Source organism: Taurulus bubalis (assembly GCF_910589615.1).
Source record: "Taurulus bubalis genome assembly, chromosome: 7".
Classification (NCBI taxonomy): Eukaryota; Metazoa; Chordata; class Actinopteri; order Perciformes; family Cottidae; genus Taurulus; species Taurulus bubalis.
Window position 1 is genome coordinate 9,873,306 of NC_136595.1, and position 22,944 is coordinate 9,896,249.

The 22,944-nt window shown below is 45.9% G+C and overlaps 1 protein-coding gene across 1 annotated transcript; it reads right to left on the bottom strand.

The window, feature by feature from the left end:
- Positions 1-191: 191 nt before the first annotated feature.
- On the bottom strand, positions 192-21,814 carry btbd8 (BTB domain containing 8; the record flags this gene model as incomplete). Its single annotated transcript, XM_079221353.1, has 18 exons — positions 192-1,140; positions 3,366-5,231; positions 5,319-5,443; positions 7,098-7,185; positions 7,647-8,190; positions 8,996-9,057; positions 9,961-10,090; positions 12,387-12,542; positions 12,633-12,815; positions 13,317-13,419; positions 14,317-14,405; positions 15,619-15,715; positions 15,800-15,880; positions 16,627-16,716; positions 18,477-18,591; positions 18,908-19,032; positions 20,226-20,405; positions 21,711-21,814. The coding sequence occupies 18 exons, from the start codon at positions 21,812-21,814 to the stop codon at positions 641-643; spliced, it is 4,638 nt and encodes a 1,545-aa protein (XP_079077479.1). The 3' UTR covers positions 192-640.
- Between the last annotated feature and the right edge of the window lie 1,130 nt (positions 21,815-22,944).

Consider the following 22,944-nt stretch of genomic DNA (forward strand, 5'->3'; position numbering starts at 1 on the left):
CTTTGTCTCGTGAAACATCTATCTTATAGATTTTAACACAGGTGTACGATGAAGGCTCCACACCCGTCTCATTAAACCAATGAGCAAATGTACACCAATGTTATTAATTACACATGTGCAACCAGTGACATGACAATAAAGTGTCGGTGCCACATTCCTCTATGACTTGACAGTAACATTTTTCTTTTGTTTTCAATAAACACAAATCTTTATTTTCAATATGACACTAAATGCAAGCCAGTAGGCCGATATCATTTTTTTCTTTAAGAAAATTCAGTCAACCATATTATCAGAAGACTGCCATGAGAAAGAGGCTTTTTTTTCTTACTCTATTATTTTCTAGAGCTTCGAAGCAACATCAATTAAATAGTCAGACATAGAAAAATATCAGCATGCATAACAGCCCATTTGTGTCAAAAAACAACAACAATCGACCGAGGGCATGATGGGAAATGCATATAAGCCGCTGCAAAGCCCAGAGTTCTGCAGAGTCCAGAAGAAAAATAAATAAGACATGTCATAAAGCGACAGAACATGATTATAAATGATAATAAATTAAGACAGAGTTGATGTAAAGACGTTCAAAGTTCGTAGAGAAGGTGCGAACTGTCCGGCAGGCTCTCTTTCTCTCTGTGTGCAGTCAGTGATGCGTTTCCAGCTCCACGATGGTCCACTCTCCCTGTGGAGATGCCGCGTCCTCTGGGGAGAAGCTGGTCACCGTGATGCTGGTGGAGGAGTCATCCATGGGCGAGATGAGCTCCGCCCAGCGTTTGAAGGTCTCCTTCTCCGGGGACAGGAAGCCCTGCAAGTCCAGGCAGTCGCGTGACAGCGACAGAGTCTGCTTGATCAGGTACTGGGCCAGGTTGAGCTCCTCGGGCACGGGGTTTATGACGCCCAAGTTGGACTCGTGGTCCGAGAGGAGCCGCCGGAGCAGGCTCCAGTCCCGCTCGGCGAACTCATTGCTCTCGTCGCCGGCCCTGCTTTGCTGCTCTTCCTCGGCCTTCGCACTAACGTCCCTGTCCCTGTCCGGGCAGCGCTCAAATGCTTCTCCCACGTCCGTCTCGTAAATGGGAGAGAGGGCTTTGGACGGCCGGCGGTCATGTTTGCAGGTTTGATCCAATCTGTCACAACCATTGTCCCCTAAAAACAATCGACAATACTGCAGAGTGACAAACTGCACCACTCCTCCACAGTTCTTTTACACACTTCAGAGACTAGTTGCTGCCTCCTACAATAAACACACTGAGAACCGAAGGTTTACCCTTAAAGCAACTGTGTCCTTTCAAAGACATTCCACAGGGAAGTTAGGCGAGGACGGCACAGAGCGGAAGCAGCGACACATTTTGTATCCACTAGTTTGACAGTCACCAACTTCAAATGTGGATGTCAACGGTGTACAGTTGCCTTAAAGGTAATGCAGGGTGGGCCGCCAATCTGAATCTCTTTACCCACCTGTTCAAACAAAGTAAGCCATGCACCTGTGAACTTGACACGGCATGTGTCAGTCACTGACAGTGGTATGTGTGTGTGTTTTTTTTTTTTACGTGCAGGTCTGTAGAACGGGCAGACCTAATGCACAGACTTAAAAACGGTCACAAAAAAAAGGTGTTTTACTTGGTAGCACAAAAGATGGCACACCACCGAGTTTCTTTTGATTTCCAAAAAGGCAAAGGACGACGTAACTGGCCACCGTTTGATACTGGAAAACATAACGATGTACATGTTTGCAGCGGGATGGACCCGAAGTAACGGTGCGGCAGGATTTCTTTTTCTGAACGTGATAGTGAAAAAAGAGAGACACGGCCGGACCACGACAGCTGCTCTAGAGACACGTCACATACGTTACAGAGGAGGCTACTGGCACGACACAGACCTACTGAACAGAAGCTTAGAGACAACAAGACAGTCTTCTTCAAAAGTAAAAGTCTATGCATCTAGACACATATACGTCGACTGGGTATGACAAAAGGTAAGGGATAATGGAGAAGAAAAAATAAAATAAAAACATATACAAAAATGATTGATGGTAGAGGGGAATGTCAAAATAATGTAATAATAGCATGCATGTGTGCAGCGCAAAATAAAACATACAAACAAACAAAAAGAAACCTCAGGAACAGGTACATTCTCAAATAGAAATATAAAATAAATTTAAAAAAATTAACAGCAAGGAGATGCAAGGGAAAAGTTCCCCCGTACAAACACACTTTTCTGAGAAGCAGCGTCATCTATTTTGTATCGTTGTTTTTTGTATTTGACCTCGACGTCACTCAAAAGAAATATCAAGGACATTTTACTTGCTTGTAATTTTACCTGAACACAAATGTAAAAAAAAAAAAGGTGCTACATATCGCAGTTTAACATCAACACATCTTTTGAAATTTATTTCCAGATGTTAGTGTAATTACTGTCAACCAACAGACCATCACTGAGAGGCCAACGGAGCCAGAAGTTTGTGTTTCTTAAAAATGGCAACGTTCAATACATGAAAAGCCAAAACACATTCATCTTTTATAAAGAAGCGAAAGGAAAAGCAACACTTGTTTGCAACGTCTCCTGAGAGATATGGGGTTCATGGGAAACGTAGTCGAAATGTTAAGAAACGCAAGCTTGAAAACGACATTGCTGTCAGTGCGGTTGATTTAATAATAATTATACCAACAAACAACAATTGATTTGGCAAAGAAATATTGATGTTAAACGTATATTTAAAGCACCTTCGTCTATGGCAAATTATCTTTGGCTTGAAAAAAATGGGCCAAAGACTGTTCCACTTCGTAAAAGAAATGACAAAAATTAATCAAAATATCGTATTTTTATGTACATAAAAGTGCATTGGCATGACTATGTCACAGGCCTTGTCGCAAGGCAGATTCTTTTTGACAAATACAATTCTCCGATCAGTTTTAATGAAACGTTCACTGCTCCTCCCCTTTTGTTGTTGTATAAACTGAGTTCCCGAGGCCTAAATGCCTCTGCCTGAAAGGTAGATCAGTTGTTTTAAAATGTACAGTTTAGGTTATTTGCTATGATGAAACCAATCTCCATCTTTAAAAGGATATGGATGTTGCAAATTCAAATTTACAACGGCTACACGATCAATGGGTTGAAATGAAGAAGCTTTAGCGATGAAAACATGATGACTTCATTTGAATTTGAACTAGGAAGTTGTAATGAGTTACTGCTCTATATCCTTTTGTTCTGAAAGAGGGATAGGTAGACGTTGGATGTAGGTAAGGTCTAGGGGTCGGAGCGGAGGAGGATGGGTCTTGCAGGGATAAACTAAACCTTCACTGATGGAGTTTAGGGATAAGAGATGGCTTTGGGTTTGAGGGTCTAGGAAGGGTCCGTAGATCATACATTACCTGCTGGAGATTGTGCAGCATGAACAGGAGAGTCCCCTGTCAGCTGAGGCTCATTTAAGTCTAGATGTAAATCAGCTTTCTTGCTTTCTGAGGGATTGGTGTGATTTTTGCGCGGCCCTCCGTTGTATTGTTCAGTGTGCCGCAGATCCAGGTGGCACGGGCGCTCCTGGGGAGGGAGGCCCCTCGCGTCAGCGTCTGGGAGGGGCCCCCCGGACTTCTCTCCATTGCCCTCCTCCTGCGCGGGGTCCCGGATCTCTGTGAGGAACACGGGGGATTTCTCGTTTTTGCTCGGGCGGTTCTGTTGGTCGCCGGCGGGAGAGGCGCAGTTGGACTGCGGCGCCGCGGAGTCGGGCTCAAACACGTCACAGGGGGTCGCGCCGTCGTCGGGCTGCTGGGGTGGCGTTTGGACGCCGCCCTCCTCCGAGCCCAGCTCCTCGCACTCGTCGACGGAGAGCAACACCGAGCGGCGGAAGTTGGACGTCGACTGGTAGTCGGGCTGCTCGTTCTCCTGGTCCACGGCGTCGTCGTCGAAAGCCAGGTTGACGATCCCCTGGAAGATCGGTGAGGGTTCGGTTGGCGGCAGCGGGCCCGGAATCACCTCGACTTCAGACCTCTCGTCTTCCGTTGCCTCCTCATCTTCGTCCTCCTCTTCCTCCTCAGAGGAGAAGAGCTGCGGGTCGGGCCCGCATTTCACAGTCACGGTGGCCTCGACCTCCGAGTGCTCCTCCTCGACGGGGACCTCGTCTCGGTGCAACCAGGATCGAGGGCGCTGCCTCGCTACCTCCTCCTCGCTGGTGGTTTCCGCCTCCCGCCCGCGCAGCCGCACCTCCACCCTCAAGCCGGCCCCGCCCTCGCACATCTTGAGCTCCTCTGGGGTGCTCGTGTCGCTGCTGCTGCGGCCCACGAAGTCATGACAGCGCATGGTGCCACACTTGGACACGCCCCTGTCGTTGGAGCAGTCGTCGTCCTGCGAGCCTCCTGCGTCGTAGTCCTCCGAGCGGGGCTTGATGTCGTCGGAGGACGTGGTGTGTGTGCTGCCGGTCTCGGACTCCGGGCTGACCTGATGGTGGGTGCCGCTCCAGGAGGAGTCCTCTGCGGGAGTGTCGGTGCTCCCCGCGCTGCAGGGGGTGTCTACGCTGGGGCGCTCGGCATCTCTGGGAGAATTTGGGGAGCCGACCTCGTGAACTTGCCTCCCGCTGATGTGAGCTGGGATGACACCGCTTGGAGACTGTCTCGCTTTACTCCCTTCAGCCTGTTTGCGAGTGTCCGCGTTAGCACATTTGCCATGGGGGGGTTTGTGAGCTGCTGGTGAACTCGTAGCGCTTCGTGACTGCGTTTCAGACTTCTTGAGGCTCCGCTTAGGGCTTGCTTCTAGTTTAAGGCTGAGCGAATCCCCTCCGCCCTGGCTTGTTGGCTGTGCAGGCTGGTCGGAGAGCGCTACCTCCGTACTTCCTTTATCATCCCCAGCGTTTTCAGTTGGTGCGAGCTCAGTTTTACAGTCTGAATTATTACCGTTCACTGCCGCTTTCCCTTTAGCTCCTGATTTCTTGGAGGCCGACGCAGCTGAGGTTCTGGAGGATCCTCCGGATTTTGGAGAAGCTTTCTCCGCAGATAAATCAGTAGCGCTTTTAGGCTTTGGTCCAGACTTGGCAGCTACAACTGAAGATTGCTTGGAGGGGGCTTGAGAGGCTTTTGGTGGTTTAGCACTGGATTTAGCTGAGGCTCCAGTCGCCGAAGCGGGTTTCGTGATCTTCTTTTTATGAGCTTCACTGGCTGCTTTGTCCGCTGCTGAGGATTTCAACCCGTCTTTGCCGTCTTCTTTCCTGGGAGAGGCTGGCTTTTTCACGGAGGATCCATGCCTCGAGACTAACCCAAAGACAGAGCAGGACATTATAAGACAATGCAACAGTATACCGACAGACGTTTGAATCAAGCCGGCTGTGACCATCTCACCGTGGTGGTCTGGTGTTCCTCTCCCCTTGGCGTCTGTCTTGGCTGCCGTCCCTCCAGTAGATGCTTTGTCCGCTGCACCAGTCTTGACTTTGACACTTTCTCTCGCACTTGGCTTATTGGTAGGACTGTGATTGGTTGAAGGAAACATATACAAACAACAGAGTGACCAGACACATTTTTACCAGAAGATCACAAAAATTAACACCTCTGGCTCACATCATCATTAATCAATATTCATGAGAGTATGTTGCAGGGAAAGTAAACCACGATTTAACATTCAACACCAGAGGGGGGCAGCAAAGCCTTTTCTCCCATTTTGTCAAGGACAAGCTCCTTAGACATGAGCTGATTATCAATGCAAAGAATTTCAAGTTGTTACTTGCGTCCTTGGGAGGGATGTTCTACCCTGGTTATCAACAAAACATAAATGGAGGACCAAGAGGCGAGAGAACATTTTTTACAGTTTGAGATTTGCTGCGTGCCCAAGGTTGAAGGATTTTCATTATCGGACATCTTAGTGAGTTTAGGTACAGTTTGATAGAATCTGCCTGAGAATGTCACGATAGTAAGAATACTACAGGTCAGTTTTGACAAAATACATAATATACAAATGATTTATATCGCTTCTCAAGTTGAGAATAGAGGGGAGTTCAATGTTACCTGCTCTCCCAGAGTACCTTCATTCTGCTAACTTTGGCACGCTCCACAGAGGAGCCGTTACCTGTGCCATCTGTTTCTTTACACAAGACGGCAATCCAAAGATGTTTTGTTAGCCTACCGGCTATTTGTTTGCATTCCAGGGAGACTGTTAAATATTGATGTGCTCCCGGGACAGATGGAGTTTGGATGATGCAGATTGTAAAAGGGATATTTTTAACATCTTTGAAAGACATAAGAGGCTTGTCAGAAAACGCCACACAGATGCATTTAACCTCCTGACAGCCGCACGTGGCCTAAAAGACAACCAGGCGATACCGTCATCTTATTTGTTCTACATTTACATTACCTAAGGTAGGTTTGTTTTGCTTCCTCGGCCATAAATGCTTTAAGCTAATGGAGTTGGGTGTATTGGCATTGAGCTCATATTGCAACTTGGCATGGCCATGTTAAAAACTGCAGGGAGGATGCATCGCACTCAGACTGGTTCAGACTAAACTCAAATTCTGCCTTTTAGGCCACTTCAAATGATTTTAGTCATTTTAGACTAGGTCACTGTGGACCAAAGTAAGATGTTTTTGTAAAATGTTTGGTACAATAATGGAAATAATTAATCTATCCTTTAAGATTTTGATTCTTATCATATATCTTTGGTTACTTCAACTTGTGTCCTTCTGATATAGCTTCTGTATTTTGCAAGTCAAGTTCCTGGCCCCTCGTTTACCTATGAGTTCTTATTGGCCATATTTGGTCATTTTAATGCAGCCATGGCCATTGGTACTTATATACATATATTTATAAATATATACATATGACATATAGAAACTCATGGAATGCTATCCGTCTCAGATATATAAATCCCTTTCATTAATGTGGGCTTGTGAACAGGAACCACAGACGTTTGCTGGATTGTTGACTTGCTCCCTAAACCCGTCAAGAGAATCCTCACTTGAATTAAATCCATTTCTAAAAAGGCCCTTGGTCAGTAGAATGGCATTCCAGGTGGATTCACCCAACTGGAACAGCCAAGGGGACACTTGGAGCTTTTTATTGTTACACTGAACACACAAGGCGATGAGAAAGCACACTGATAAGCACCATAAAACAAGTGGTAAAGCTCACCTGCTGATCTTTGCTGTATCGGATTTCTGAGGAGGTTTAGTCAGGGGGGATTTGTTCACCGCCTTAGCCTGGTGTTTGGGCTTCACACCTAAAACACAGAAAATTAACCACATGCACGACCGTTAATAGAAGTTAGTTCAGATAGTTTTCAGATCAACCGACCCCAGTCCGATACAATTGAATCTCAATTTACTGACGAATGAACCATGTGATCTCCAGGGTATCAGTGATCCGTCACACCCCTCCCTGTGGGTGAGCCGTACAGGCTTTGACCTCTGCTGTTCTGCTGTGAGTTTCTGCGCTACGCTTTGTTTGCTCATAAAACAACAGTCAAACTTGACACTGCCCTTGTCTTTCACAAAGCCCTCTAGGCCACGATACAGCATCCATCATACTAATGAGTCTGCAGATCCCCTCCGTATTTCAGCTACAGTATTATGCCTGGGGCCGGCGTGTCGACCCTTTAGCTCGTCTACTCCGATGTCCTAGATGGTAATTGGTGTCTGTCGCAATGATGAAATGTAAAGAAGTCAATTAAAGAGAGTAAACCTGGGATGGAGTGGTTGTCATTGCGAGGGCTGCTGGCACCGTTCTCTGGCGAGGCGCTGCCTGATGTGGAGGAGGCGCTGCGCTGAGCGTGGCTGGTGCCAACACCGCCATCAGCCTTTCCCGCTGAGCTCTTTTGAGCCTTCATTGCCCCAGTCTGGCTCGTAGAGGTGCAGCTCGGGGGAGATGTTTTAGGCCTCGCACCGGGGTTTGGCTTCTTTTCTGGCTCTCTGGCGCCATGAGAGCTTCTGAGGCCATTGGCGCTGGCTACGTCCCGCCTGGCCCCTGCGGCTCCTGTGCCGTTGACAACCGGCGAGCCGCCTGACGCCGCCTTTGCTTTTGCTGCTACACTCCGGTCTCCTGGCTTCTTTGTGTTCTTAGCCTTGGAAGTGTGACCCTCTCCCGGTTTGGTAGCTGTCCCCAGTCCATCGGACTTCATGGCCGACGCGGCACTGCGGGAGACAGAAGTTGCGTTTTCGGACACCCTCTGTGTTCTGTGCACAGGAGGACTCTCAGGTGCAGATGAAGGGCATTTTACAGCCCTGGACTGCAGGAGGGGAAAAAATTACCAAATTAGTCACGTAACCGTGAGACAGGATTAATCAGCAAAGAATCAGAGCACGGAATAACACCGGTGCAGATTACCACGAGGCACTGGAGCAAACTACTAGAAAAATGCTGACTAACATGAAAATCTACTCAGCCTATGGAGATCTCCATATACTGTGTAAACATCCTGTTATTTTTTATTTTTTTAAATCAACAATTGGTTTCTTACTAAGTTTTTTTTTTTTTACTTTGTGCCGTTCTGTGAACTTTTGCAAATGATCTAAACAAACTGGAAACTGCCGACACTTGCCGGTTTGTGTCGGCAGAACGACGACATCAGGGATTTGTGTTTTGCAAGTATCAGGAACCAGCAGCATATAAAGCCTAAAGTCAGGCAAAGTTCTTGTTTTGACTGCATCGAACCACTTTGCCCGAGATCTGGAGGCGCTCCACTACTCATGACTAAACATGTTGGCAGTCCCTCTCTGGATCACCTCAGCCGGGCTTATTTTAGCTATACATCTGTTTAGAGAGTCCTGCTGCTAATTCTATACTGTACTGTACATATGTATATGTATATGACATATGGCATCTGATGGCCACACACTGTCATCACTGTCAGGGATTACACTCATTTACATGGATTTCTCTGAGCTAAAGAAATCCTCAAAAGTTCACATTATCAAGCTAAGAAGTCAAAGTCAGAGTGAGAAGTGACAACTTCATTGTTTTCTTGTTTCTGAATCATAATTAAACTTTAAATACAACATAAATGTCAATGCATGGTTGGATGATAACATTACCTGTGAACTAGTGAATACAGGCTTTTTGCCAAGTCTTCGATTGTCCCCTTTATCAATGGCATCTGTCAAAACAGGATGAAAGGAAGACAGAAGATCACCCAATTAGCATGTTGCCTGCAAAACAGACCAAATCCAAGAAAAAAAGAAAGAGGAAAAGGACTGCACCAGATGTATTTCCAAGACGCTGCTTTTTAATGGGAGCTGGAGCATCTATTCTATTCATTCACAAATTCCCATTTCCACCCCCTTTGTTTACCCTTTAGGAAACAAGCAATAAATCAATGGATCGATCAGTCAGACAGACCAGGGCTATTCCAAACAAAGCACGGCCATTCCTATACTGAACACAGAACAATTTGAGAACCTACTGACTTATTTTATAAATATATAGCAAATGAGGTGAAATTGGCTGTTTGCTTGTGTTATGTTTGCATGTGAGACCTGGAATCCGATTTCACTGGCAAGAAATGTACCAGTAATAGCAACACGCCGACACCAGCAGCCAAATAAATTATTCATGAGGTGAATTTCAACACATTACAGCAAAGAATATAGGACAGTATATGTAACTGTGGAATTGTTGTAATTGTAGTCATGTTCAGAAACCACAAAGACTCCCACCCATGAAAACCAGCATGGCGTGTCTGCTGCATTTACCGTGTTAGCAGACACTCATCTGCCCGAGACAGTTACAGTCACATGACGCACACATGTTTAATAAACAGCACGGGGCAAACTGTAGATGGGTTAGTGGTAGCCAGGCAGCTACGGAGAGAGAAGCCATTAAGTATTAAATCAGCCAACAGCGTATGCTCCAAGGGCTTCGGTTCATCTCTGATGATGCAGAGCTACTGCTTCAGCGGCAGGGAAAAAAAATAATAAAATACATACATCCACACCGCAGCGTTAATATCCTGCTGTGTGCCTAGAAGAAGAGAGCTCACAGCATGGATTTCCTCCCTTACCTGCCAGTATCCTCTCTCTGTGTTTGGAGGACAGGGTCTCCCATCCCTGCGTGTGGCGGACGGCGTAAAAGGTCTGAAGCAGGAAGGTCCACAGCCGACTGCGCAGCGTACAAATCTGTTGCCTGAACGGCTGGCGGCAACACAGAGGAGAGAGAGTGAGCGAGAGAGAGAGAGACAGAGAGAGGGTGGGAGGGAGGGGAGAAGAATGGAAAGGGGTGCGCTAAGGCACGAGCGAATCAGCAGCTGCTTGGAGAACCTTTCACCATGGCAACAAATACCCCCCCCCACACCCACCCCTCTGTCTCTGTTGCAGAATCCACTTGAGCTCCCTTGAGCGAAGTCAGTGATGTCAGCGGCTGATGCCCATTCTCCCGTTTCCACGCCCGATTATAAAAACAGGGCTGGAAGGCAGGGGGAGGAGCCATCTCCACCTCCTCCGCTGCACTGACCACACACACACACACACACACGCACGCACGCACGCACACACACACGCACACACGCACACTCAGATTAGTGAAGGCCGCTGGCACACGTCACAGTGTCCCTCAGCCTAATCCATTCTGCCATACTGTACGGTCTTTACAGGGGTTATGTGCTTTAACTTGTGCAGCCTGGTCACTTTCTCCTGGAAGTCAGCTCACAGGATTAACCTACCGGCTCGCACTATACATTTCGTTAGTCTTTTAATCTTTCAACTGTTTGACAGATACGATTTCACAATTATTTTCGCCAAAGCTTACAGTCTGAGACTTCAAACGTATCATCTCAATTTCAAACTCAACTGCCATATGCCAACATTTCCATACTTGTTGATGCATCAACTCAAAGATGCGATACAGTCGGCTTACATCTATATTTAAAAGACATCCAAGGTGAAGCACGAAGTTGGCAGTTTGGAGAAATTTTGCCATCCGGCATTCACATAAACAAACAAACTTGCTATCAACAAAAGACCAACACTTCTAGTTCTCAATAACCATAAGTGCATAGGTCAAAATCTGATGAAACGTGTGACGATGTTTTGAGACTCAAAATGCATCATTTGTGTCACGTGCCGTTAAAAGGTCAAAGATTCGCGATAAGAAGCAGTTTTTTCTACGAGTGTGTCCCTGTTCCGTTTATCCTGTGCACGCGCCTACATGCGGCTGACACTTGTATCCGTATCCATTGATAAGAGACACTCACTAAATGCGTATTTGAAGACGCGGAGTGGAAAATTAATAACATTCTCAAGAAAGCATTAAAAGATCAACACGATTATTATTTTCATGTTTCCTTTCTGGGTTTTCTCACCTCATGAAACATTAATTCAACAACTCGCAGTACACAACTATAGAAAATGTTAAACATTATGGTTGTTAGGAAAGATTTTCAAGTAACTAGTGGAAAGAAAGAGAGTAGACAGGTAGTTTGGTTCACTTTGCCGAGACGAAAAGTAAAAGCGCTTTTGCCATTTAATACGAGTCTGTTTAGGGTTCAAATTGACTCACTACTAACAAAGTGAAAAGTCACCACCTTTTATGTGGCTGTCCAATTGTTTGCTTGTTTTGCAAACTGGATACGTTACCAACGGTGGAAATGGCATCCTGAGGATATGCAGTGCAGAGGACACAGATACATTTTGCCGCGTTTTGAGTAACGCGGATATTCAGCTGTACGTATTAGAGCCGGCGGATGTGCTGCGACGAGAGACCCAGGCTGCAGCTGCATTAGCCGTTAAACGGCGGGGATCCTGTAGGCGTCAGCAGCTAGCGCGATCCATCCCGGTACATGCAGGTTCCGCGACACGGGGGCCACAAGCTCCACGAGCAGGAGAACTCAGCTTTCTGGTCGATAAAGCGCTGAGAAATGTATTTCCTCGTGGACTACATCCATCCTCCCTCCAGGCATTCCAGAGATATCGCGTTCACAAGGATGGAACGGACAGACGGGTGGACTACCCGGAAAAAATAAATAATAATGCCTCCGGCCACGGCTGCCGCAGAGGCATAAAAAAAGAAATGTATCTCAAAGATCAATTACTAGCTTTTTTTACAGAGGTTTCAACAGCATCTCATAGTCTTCCTCTGCAGAGGGAGTTAAACGGTTAGAAGTTTGGTTTTCTGGGATTCCCACCGCTGTTGATCCAACTCTCTAATCTCTGACTCAAGTCAGATAGTTGGAGTTACTTTGTCTAAACATCGCTCCTTGAGGAAGATCAGGAGCAGCAGTTGAAAGCTCTGGCAAAAGCTCTTAGTGAATATTGATTTGTTGACAGAGTTTGCTTCATGAAGTTGGTCAGAATTCAGGTTGATTTTGTTCCCACTGGTCTTAATGCACAGGACTAAATGGGACCAGAGCTACACAGATTAGATGCGAGCACAGCCTTTTGGTCTCGGTGTGATGTCTCATTTTGAAAAGACAGAGAATGTGCTTCGTGTCACCTCCTCTCGTTTTTGCCCCCCTTCCTCCTCCACGTCATCTCCGCACAGCGAGTGCACAGCGGCGAAAAGATCACAGCAGTTGTCAACGGTCACACCTTCTCGAATGGCCGAACACAGCTTCTTCAACAACGTGGGCTCGCGGGTAAACTCTTCCCTCTGTAACGGAAGGTAACAAGACACTCATCAAAACAAACGACGTAGAAACCTCATCCCAGTGAAGGTGAGAGTGCATCAGCGACGCCTTACCCTGCAGAGGTCCTGGAAGGCCTGAGTGCGGAGAACGAGGGGGAGATGCTGGACAATGACATGCAGGCTCTCCTCCTGGAGCTCTGTGGCGAGACTCCTCACCTGCCGGGCCCACTTGACTTCAGGGAGGCTGCCGAGCAACTGCTCGGTGCCACAGAGCATGGTCACCGCGCTCTGCACCGTCTAAACGGAGAACATCCGTCAGATAAAGAAACTCTCGCTATCGGCGAAAACACAGAACAAAGTCAAACAAACACAGCCCTCCATAAAAAGCTCTCTTTTCTCTCTGGGCCAGGACCTATTGATCGGTGGAGGGAGTCCCAGAATGTGTGTAATGGTTCTTGGCCAGCTCTGAATCTTACGGTAATACTTGCCAAGAGAGAACAATAGTACATTTGTCTTGCTTTACTCACAGAGTACCCCCAAATCGTTGATAGTGATGAAAGACAGACGTGAGATTCAATTACCAATTACACGGCGGGAATCACTCCCCGCCCGTCTGCATCCACATCATATTCCTAAATTAGTCTGTCTTTAATAACTGAGAATTTAATAAAGGTCATGTTTGATTGGGTTATGTTTGGATTTCCTTCCTGTGGAAAGACCTCTGGAGAATGGGTTGATGATATTTGTGCAATTACGTGAATGCGGCCCTGCTGATGACTCTGGGAGGGAGGAACTCACCATGGTTTCAGTTACGGCCGCGAGACAGGCTACGTGGAGCTCCGGGGACAAGAGGGAGAAGTTCCTCTCGCACCAGGTCTTCACATAGTGATCCGCCACCCACCTGGAAATACACATCGTGTAGAGGATCTGTAGATCACTTGCTTTTGGAATCTCCGTAACAGGAGTCGGTTTCTGGGCAATTTGCCGATCTCCACCTTAAATCAGTCACACTAACTCATGGAGGCCTTTTTTCTACGTTTCTGCAGTGAGAAAAAAACGAGGAGTCTCGGGCTCTGAGGCAGCAGCCCGTAGAGCTTTGCTCGAGGGAAAAACGGAGTGAGTGAGGATGAGAAGGTCGGTAACGCACTACTGCACAGAGCAGCGCATCTCGATTCACCGTCATACTCGCATGACTCATCAAGACAACCCCCCCCCTCCCTGCAGCCGAAGAATCGGCTGCAGGAGAGCTCAAAATGAAATGTTCTCAGTTTGTGAATCGAAAGGAAGATTGAATGCATATAGGTTTCCAGTTATATCTCATCCAAGGGCAAGGCAATCTACTATCATTTATATATATATATATATTACATTGTTTCCTAAAGAGCAATCTTTAGAGATACCATAACTCTGATTCACTTCATTTAAAGAAAGCTTATTTAAGTTAAAACCACACAAAACAATTGTAAAATATCCCAACTATTGATACGTCAGATTGCGTCAGATTGCAGATTGGTTAGTTGCATTACACAACTAACCCCAAGCAACTTAATAACATAGAAGTATGAACCCACATGCTGGTTACCTAGCAACAAGATGCGGATGTAACTTGCAAAGGCGATAATGGTGACAGGTTAATGTGTTGCCCTTTTTTTCAAAATTACACAAGCAACTTTCCGTTGTTTGACCCCAAAAAAATAAAAAAGGAGCGTGAATTCAAACGGAGTGAATTTTCCAAATGTTCATGTTCTTCGTTTCCCATCTGTGACACATTTTGAGAGAAGCGGCGACAGACACTCACCTCTTACACAGCATATGGAGGTTTTGAAGGCCTAAGGCGTGGGTGAGCGACAGACACTCCAGAACCGTTTTCTGAACCCCGTCAATTGGCTGCCGAGAAGTGAAAACAGCGTTACTATTGACACCAAGCATGCAAGCGCCTTATAAAACCAAAAAGTGTTGATAATGGTTTATTTATTACGGGGACAGTGCACATTAATAAAAACATTTGTTAAAAGTGCCGGAGTTAGCCAAGAGGCTATTTTCATCCGTAGTCTCGAGAGGCAGATGTTAAAAAACAAAAAAACTAAAGCCAAAGGAATAAAAAACAAAAAAAGGAGGGCTTTGTCTCTGTTTTCAGCTGCGACACTCCACAAACTGCTATGTCACTGTTGTTCTGGGCTACAGAGGGATCGCTGCACTGAAGTGATCGGATATGTACGGCAACGAGATCGTATAGGAGAGAAACATTAACAGTAGAAAAAGTCTACCGGCATTTAGAATCGATAACATTTGATGCGATAATGACACTTTGCATTCAGAGCATGCGCTACGTGGATCTCATCAAGCACGCTATTGGCAGGTGGCTAGTCAGCCTTTCAAGTAGGGACCCATTGATCCAACTTTTTCTCTCCCGATACTGGTTGTCTCACCTAAACTCCAGCGCTCTCTTTTACTAGATTTAAAATCTGTGCAGCTCCCTCTGTGGAACTCACTGGAATCATTTACATGTACGGTGGCTTGAGGCCCGGGATTATTGTGGTGCAACAAAACTAATTCTGTGGCCCGACAGGATTAAATGACTGGGGCTGATTATTTTTTTGGTGTGACTTTGACAAACAAAGTAAAATTGGACCGTTCAAATCACAACAGATACTCGATCCGCAGTGTGGAGTGAACCTGTCTTTGCGAGTACAGGCAACACGTTGAACGGGGCACAAGAGTGGAGGCGTTGAATCTTTTCATTTGGCGGCATATCAAGTCTAATTTTTTTATTTTATTCATGTTTGTGTTTGGATGGGCTTATTTGATGTGAAGAAAAGCCTTATTTTGAGTTTTACAAATTGTGCATTCAAAGTATTTGAATCAAATGTTTAAAAAGCGTTGTATGAAGGTGAAAGAATACATTTTTGTTTTGTTTTAAAGATAGACAAATAATCCTAAATGTGGATATTGAAAATAACTATATTCAACATATTTGAAGAATCAAAAATGCTGCACATGTGAACCTACCTGACACACGCATATAGAGAAGCAATAATAAGCCGATGAAATCCCTCTTTTCACCTCTCATATTCGCTAGTTTTCCTCATGTATAGCTGACCTTGGGGAAGAAGCGGCAGTAGTCTCGGGTCAGAACCATCTCCACCACATCCTTCAGTCCCTCTAAACCCAACATGTCTGCTGCCAACACCACCTGACTATGGGGACAGGAGACACCAAATGCAGATCAGGCTGTATTCTGGTGTTCTACTAATGTGGGACCGTCTGCTCACATACAGTACCTGGCACTGGCTCCAGGTGGCAGATCCACAATGGCCCCATACATAAACTGGAGCAGGATCTCCATCTCATCTGGCCCTAAACTGGAACGGTTAACAAAACAATACATTTACAATTTATTTTCTTCATGTTAACATACATAATTGTCCCCAGGCACCGTCTAATAGTATCTTGGTGATTTCAGGCACACAGTGTTTTATTCCGTCTATACTGGAAACACGACTGAGGATGCTGTAAACAAAATACATATATCATGCAGCACTCAAGCCATGTGACTGCAGCCCGAGGTCAATTTCACAGGATCTCTCTTCCCCACCGAGCACGTCAACGCAGCAGCTCCTCACTCTGACAGCCAAGTCTTCCCCAGTTACCCTCAGATCAGTAATGCTGAGGCGGGTGACACGTCTCTCCCTGGAGGAAAAAAAATGGGCCTCATTTGCCTTTCCCCCGCTCTGATAAGAGACCGGTGGTGGTGAGGGCGAGGGGCCGGGGGCTTTTCAGCCGGTAGTGCATGAGAAGACGTTTATGCGCCTCAGAGGAAACATTGCTACCTTGCTTGCAAGAAAATCCATTTGCAATTCCACCGTCAGTGGGTGGCTGCATGTGCATGTGTGGAGTTCAAACATGTACACTGTGAGTGAACCCCCCCTCCCCCCGGCCCCATACTGTACGGAGCCACCTCTGTAGCGAAGAGCTGAATAATTTACGCAGCACGTGCAGTAATTCAGCCGCATCGTTCGAGAATGAAATGTAGCGCTGCTGGACCAGGAGTGGAGGTGTTGCTATGGATCCCTGTGACCTGCTGCGGGGACCGATGCCGACGTCTTACCCTTGCAGAGTGATGCACTGTCTGGAGCTCTCCATCCAACTCCCGCTCAGCATGGCTCGGAAGTACTGGGACCGCGCGCACAGGATTGCCCTAGAAACCCAATAAAACAGGCAGTGGCGTGTCAGATCCACCCACCGTTTTAATATTTCACATGTCATCTGGCGGGCATGCGTGTACTTAAGTGGCATAAATATTGTGTGTGCTCTGTGGTCTCTGGAGGTTTTTCTTTTCAATCCCCTGCCTCTGAAGATTGTGCTGTCAGATTTTGAAATAGAGTACTTGATTAGCTTCAATAAAGAATAAGGCTGCTGATATTCTAAAATCGCATGAACAGACCCAAACCAACAAACCACAATTGATCCCTCTAACAAGTACTACGTGTGTATCAAAGCCGGATGCATCTTATTCCTCTGGAGCTCCCATAAAGCGATTAAACACTCAATGAGCCACTGAACCGTATCACAGGGTGACATGAATATGACACTGTTGTTTACCACAAACACGGTCCTGCTGCCAGAAATACTTACCAGCATGCCAAAGGTGGAATAACCTGCAGCTGAACATTATCCCCAGCAGACGCACTATTTCCTCCTTGTTTGAGTAAAGCTTGGTAAAAAACAATGACAGTGCCCATCTGTTTTAGGAGCAGGCTTAACTTAACCATCAAGCCTTCAGTGTGAACTAAAGGGCTCGAGGCAGAGAGCCACAAACGGGGAAGGAAACCACGAGGTGCTGTGAGAGCCACAAACATATTGTCTCTGTTACATAGAATAATATACAGAATAACGTCAGCTGCATCAGCTTTAAACACTTTACAGTGTGATGGGAGTCAGTGAAAGTAAATTAAACTGAGGAATAATTAACGACATGGTAAATCGGCTCAAGGCAATACTGACAAACCCACATAATGTGATCTAAGGTTCAGACGAACAACTTGTATCCATGCAGAAGACCATTTAGGTATCAATATCAGTGCTACATTCATCGAACATTGAATAACATTCAAAGACACCTGGACATTATAACCCCATAAAACAATAATAAATCACATGCTAATATATTGATGTAATATTCAGTTCATTGACATGCTCTATTTTCTATGATGTGGAGCCGATGTATTCCTTTCTTAGCAAGATTAATGAATAAATGTAGTGAGCGGCAACATGTGTGAGAGATGAGCTTTCTACTACAAACTCAGATTGGGTTTTTATTTTCATTATTAGGAATACCTATTGGAGCAAAAAAGAAAACCCTCAATCCACTCTTTTTTTAATATCTGTCCTGGATTATGGGTGACCTTCAGTACACACACATGCATTGAACGGCTGTGTCAACCAGCATAGATATTTGGAAACATTCACATAAGCATTCAAACCCCTCATTCAAAACACGTTCTGTGGAGAGCGCGACTGTTTGAAAGCGCTCTATTTTACGGCTCTCAGGTCCTCTGTTATGTGCCGTGTCATGTTACTGTGCTTCAGCGTCGGGCTGCAGAAGCCATGATCCCGTTCAAAAGATCACTGCTGCAGAGCAACCCCCCAAAAAATAGCCCAGCTTCCTCTCTCTGACGAGCTCTCGTTGGCTGGCTGCTCCCCTGAGCTGGGAGAAACCTGTCTCCATGGTTACCAGCGGCTACTACTACCTCTGCATCACTGAATGACCACCGCTGCAAGTCGACAGGAGATGCGCGACCTCTGCAGTGTTTGCACGCAATGTGATGTACTGAAGGGAACGCGCTCCCACCGTGCCTGCCACATTCAGCGTTCACAGGGAAACAAAACAAAAACAAGCACAGTGTGCGTTTGGCTGCCGGATGTACGAATGAAATGTCTGAGAGGAAGAAGGTCTACCTGTGGCAAGAGAAGACCTGCTCCGCTACTTGGATGGTGATGTCACACTGCTCCCCCCTCTGGTACAGATCCAGCAAGTCCGCTCCGAGGCCCGATGCCGGCTCCAGAGCAGTGTCTGGAGTGGAAGTTGAGACGTGTGATGAGGAAGGTTGGGGGGGTGATGAAGAGAAAGTGTGAGACACATGACATGGGTATGTGTGTGTGAGTGAAAGCACACTAAAACAACTAAAAACACTGCAAACAGTGAACAAAAACTATGGAAAAGTATCCATAGAGTGGCCGTGCTGCAATTAGCAGTGGCCGCAACTGGGATCCAAAATGAGATTAGCGCTTAAATGGATTATGGCTGAGACAACATGATGTGAAGAGCAGCTGAGTGGCCACATAACCAGAATAAACCCTCTGTGAGAAAACGGTGTTCGTCTGTTTACCTGAGTCAGAGGAACTATGAAGGTCTGCCGGGTCGGGAACAGGCGGAGCACTTTGCGGTACCGGGCCGTCCACGTCTGGGATTATTTCAGACGAGCGCAGGCTCTGGTCCGCTGTGTACAGTCGCCTGGGGGGTTAGGGGAGAAGAAAGGTTAATTAAAACTAGGCCTTTCACACTTATTTAAACTACAGTCTCACTTGATGCAATGTGACTTCCGTGACACAGAAAGCAAGCCTGAGCAGGATTTTCTTTTTTCCCCTCAGTGAAGCGTTTTCATAAAGTGACCTTCAATCTTAGTTATTCAAACTGTTACAGTACATTTGCCATGAAGTACTTCTGAAATATGCCGAGGCCTCCCTGCATGTCCTGCCATAAAAATGAATAAATCTGGCAATGAAAAATTAAACCACAACATTCCCGGTAGCCCTGGTTGCATGTCCTTCCCCATCTCTCTCTATCCTCTACTCTTCCTGTTGAATCAAAATATGATACAAATATAATTTCTGACAGTTCAGTGAGACGTTTCATTTGTTTCATACCGATTCTCTGTTGAAAAACATGTTTATATTCCTCGAAAGAACAAAGAACAAAAGGGTATTATATTAATATTGTTGCCAAATTTGACTGGAATCGTTACTAGCTCCTTTATCAATTTTAAATAAACAAATTACTTTTTTTCCATGACACCTGTGCATTCAAAAACATCTGTCTTACATGGACAGGAGTAAAAGGAGCTTTAGAAAGATTTTCAGACTCCGCAATAGTGCAACCAAACAATGACGACTCCTTCTCAGAATCAGCTTTAATGGCCATGCAAGTTTACACATACATAGAATTTTACTCCGGTTTCACTTGCCCTTATTACAAAACTGCTAACAAGACAGAGATCCGAACCAGAGACACAAACCAGTGGATTAAGAAGCTCAGAGGCGCCGCACTGCAGAACCTCGACTGCGACACGAGAAACGCACAGATGATTACAAACACTGACACACTTCAGGGTGTGTGCGTCTCAATGCCGATGTGAAAACCAGATGTATTATTAAAGAGCTGCAGCATTTGCGATGCCCCTTGAAAAACAGCACACAGACCGCAGCAGACCCCTGCAGACTAAAGACGGTGCACATGGCGCCCTCTGTCAGAGGGTCTGTGAAACTGCAACACGACAAGAGAGGATACATGTCTTCTCTTAACGTCTCCTACAAGAGAGCAGATGTGGCATTTTCTTTTTTCTACAGGGGCAAAAAGAAACTGTAAAAAAAAACAAGGCGAAAAAAGAAACAGCAAATATAAGCTGTCATCCACATTTCACCGCCTACCTGAGGAAATCTTTCAACCCGGACAGCTCATAGCCGGACAGATGAACGATGGAGGGATCTTTGTGCGTCCGCCCCCGAAGGACATGAGGAGCTCTGGCCAACAGCACGGCTCTGTGAGCTTGGAGCGAGCCGGACCCAGCATACAGAGAGACATCGGCCTCCAGCTCCTCCTGCAGCAACCTGGGGAAATGTAGTACAACACTGTATCAGGGTCAAATCCCTCAAAACTCTTGTTTACTATGTGATTAAATATTTAACGTACAATTAAAAACAGACGATAAACAAATAGCTTCTCGGCCATCCTTCAAAATCTATGAGGCCTATTTTCCCCACTTCAGACGAATACAAGCAGTCAGGATCCGAGACAGTTCAATGTCTCCTTCACCATGCCCATCACCATCATCATCATCTCTCGTCTGATCTGGGTGACCCAGAAACCGGTCCGCTAAAGGCCAACAGATGCATGTATGAGATGCAAGGTGCCAGGTCCATTACTGTAAACCTCTGGGGAAAGGTGCCCAAACTGAAGAAGCACCAGTTCAACAAGCAGACTCATTTCTAGACATCTTGGTGGTTTACCTTGAAGTTTGCTTTAGGCCAAGTTTTATATCTCGGATCCACTGATGCTACTATCTGAGGGGAACCCCCCGCTCTTGTCTATACTAATGCTAAAATGAAACAAAAGAGTGTAATTTTCTGAATTCTAGGATGTAAACCTGTATTTCACCTGGTGATTTGCACATAATTGAAACCTAAAACTGATTGGTCTCATCAATCAATAGCAGCTATAGCTCAAGGTAGCAGGTTCGATCCCCATAATTCACATGTCCTTGAGCAAGACACTGAACACCCAGTTGCTTCATGAGGCTGCCAACTGCTTCTTAATTACTAAAGATGGGTTAAAATGCAGAGAATACCATTCCCCTTGTGGGACTAATAATGGATATCATTTATTTTTGTATAGTCCAATTACTAGCTGACTTAAAGTTTTCAACTACATCTTGCAGTATTTTCTCGGCAGAGGTTTACATAACATACATTTGTATTTAAAAGCAATACAAAGAAGTAAAGGTAATTTAAAAAGTAAAAGTAGAATCCGGCAGTTTTTCACAAGCGCATTGGGAGAACTACGGTGACCTTCAGCTACTGTAGAGAAAGCAAAAGGCTTTTTCTCTAAAGCCAAAACGTAATGGCTGAAATTGGCTCTTTAAAAACTTAAACATGGTCATTGGGTGACCCCGATCAAACTGGATGAAGCAGCAGGTCTTTAAACCAATTTTAAACCAAGTCACACAGGCTCCAGATAAGTTGGTTTTTCCATTCCACAGCCCTGCATTGCTTTTTGTACAGTGGGGAAACTTTAAGACACACATAAAATGCCTTACAAACTTTAAGGCCTTTTATTTTTTTTTTCTTGACACTTGCCAATGATCAATGTTTTAACCCGTGCTTCTGTTGGTCAGTGCGCACTGTCACATGCCTTACCTGTCAAGGTCTGCCGATAAAGCAGATGATAAACATCTCCTCAGCTGCTCTTTGTGTTTGCGCTCTTTGGCCTGGAACTCCCTTGCAGCCTCCGTGGTGATCATGGTTCATTGGGGTCCCTGGGATAGAGGCGAGAAAAGACACCTGTGAACTGGAGGAGCAGGGATGGATAAATCCTGGTGGCAAGCTGTGGGAACATTCAGAGGACAAACAAAACAGACACACGTTGCTGTAACACAACAAGCCACGTATGGTGCAATTTAAGGCTTTAATATTCTGTAATAATCATGACGTCAACGTCACCTGACCCCCAGGTGACGTGACATGATTGGCTCCGCCGTCAGGAGTGCAACACCATCTCTCACCACACACACTGACTTAGGTTTACCACCGATTGCAACCCAGAGAGGCGCTGTTTGCCCATTTGAAGAAATGGGACGGGATGACCTCGGGGAACAGAGACCAATTAATTTACTATTATGTGTCCAACTAAATGATTTAATCATAACGTTGACGTCATTATTAAAACGATAACAACAGCTTCCCCTCATCCCCCAGGAGAAAACCACACCGATAATATCACCCAGACTAACCAGCGTCCCTCTGTTTCCATATAAGTTTAATTTACTACTAAATAAAACACACTCAGACACACTCACACGCACGCGACGGCACCCACACTCACACGTGTATTAGCTGCCCTCTCTGCTCGACACGTTATGTGCTGTAAACTGAGAAAACATCACTCCCATCTTCCTCTCGTGGCTAGCATGCTAGCCTAGCTAACTCGGGCTAGCGTTGCCGCTAGTAACCTAGTAGTAGGTTAGTTGTTTCTTTGACCCCTAAACGCTGAATGACTGGGGGTTTAAAAAACAGACCGGAAGAAAATAATTATGGCAAATATTAGCCCTGAAGTGTGAGGTTCCGTCACGAGCGTGAGTGTCTCTATTGACGGGCTGACCCACTGACCGATGTTGTTGACATCCCCGCTGCACGCTGTTCTCCACCCACTAGGACGGGATTCGGGAGGGGGAGTGGACAAGTCGTCACACCCGGAAGCTACGGCACATGCGCAGTGCAAGCGAGAGAGGCACCGTGCCCATGTGGCTTCATATAATGCGTTCAGGTGCTACAAACTGACCTCGAAATTCTAAATACTCTTTCAAAATGAACGCCTCTGGTCTGCCTGTGATTTTGAGAAGATTACGCGACCTGTCTGACTTCACAGATGGAC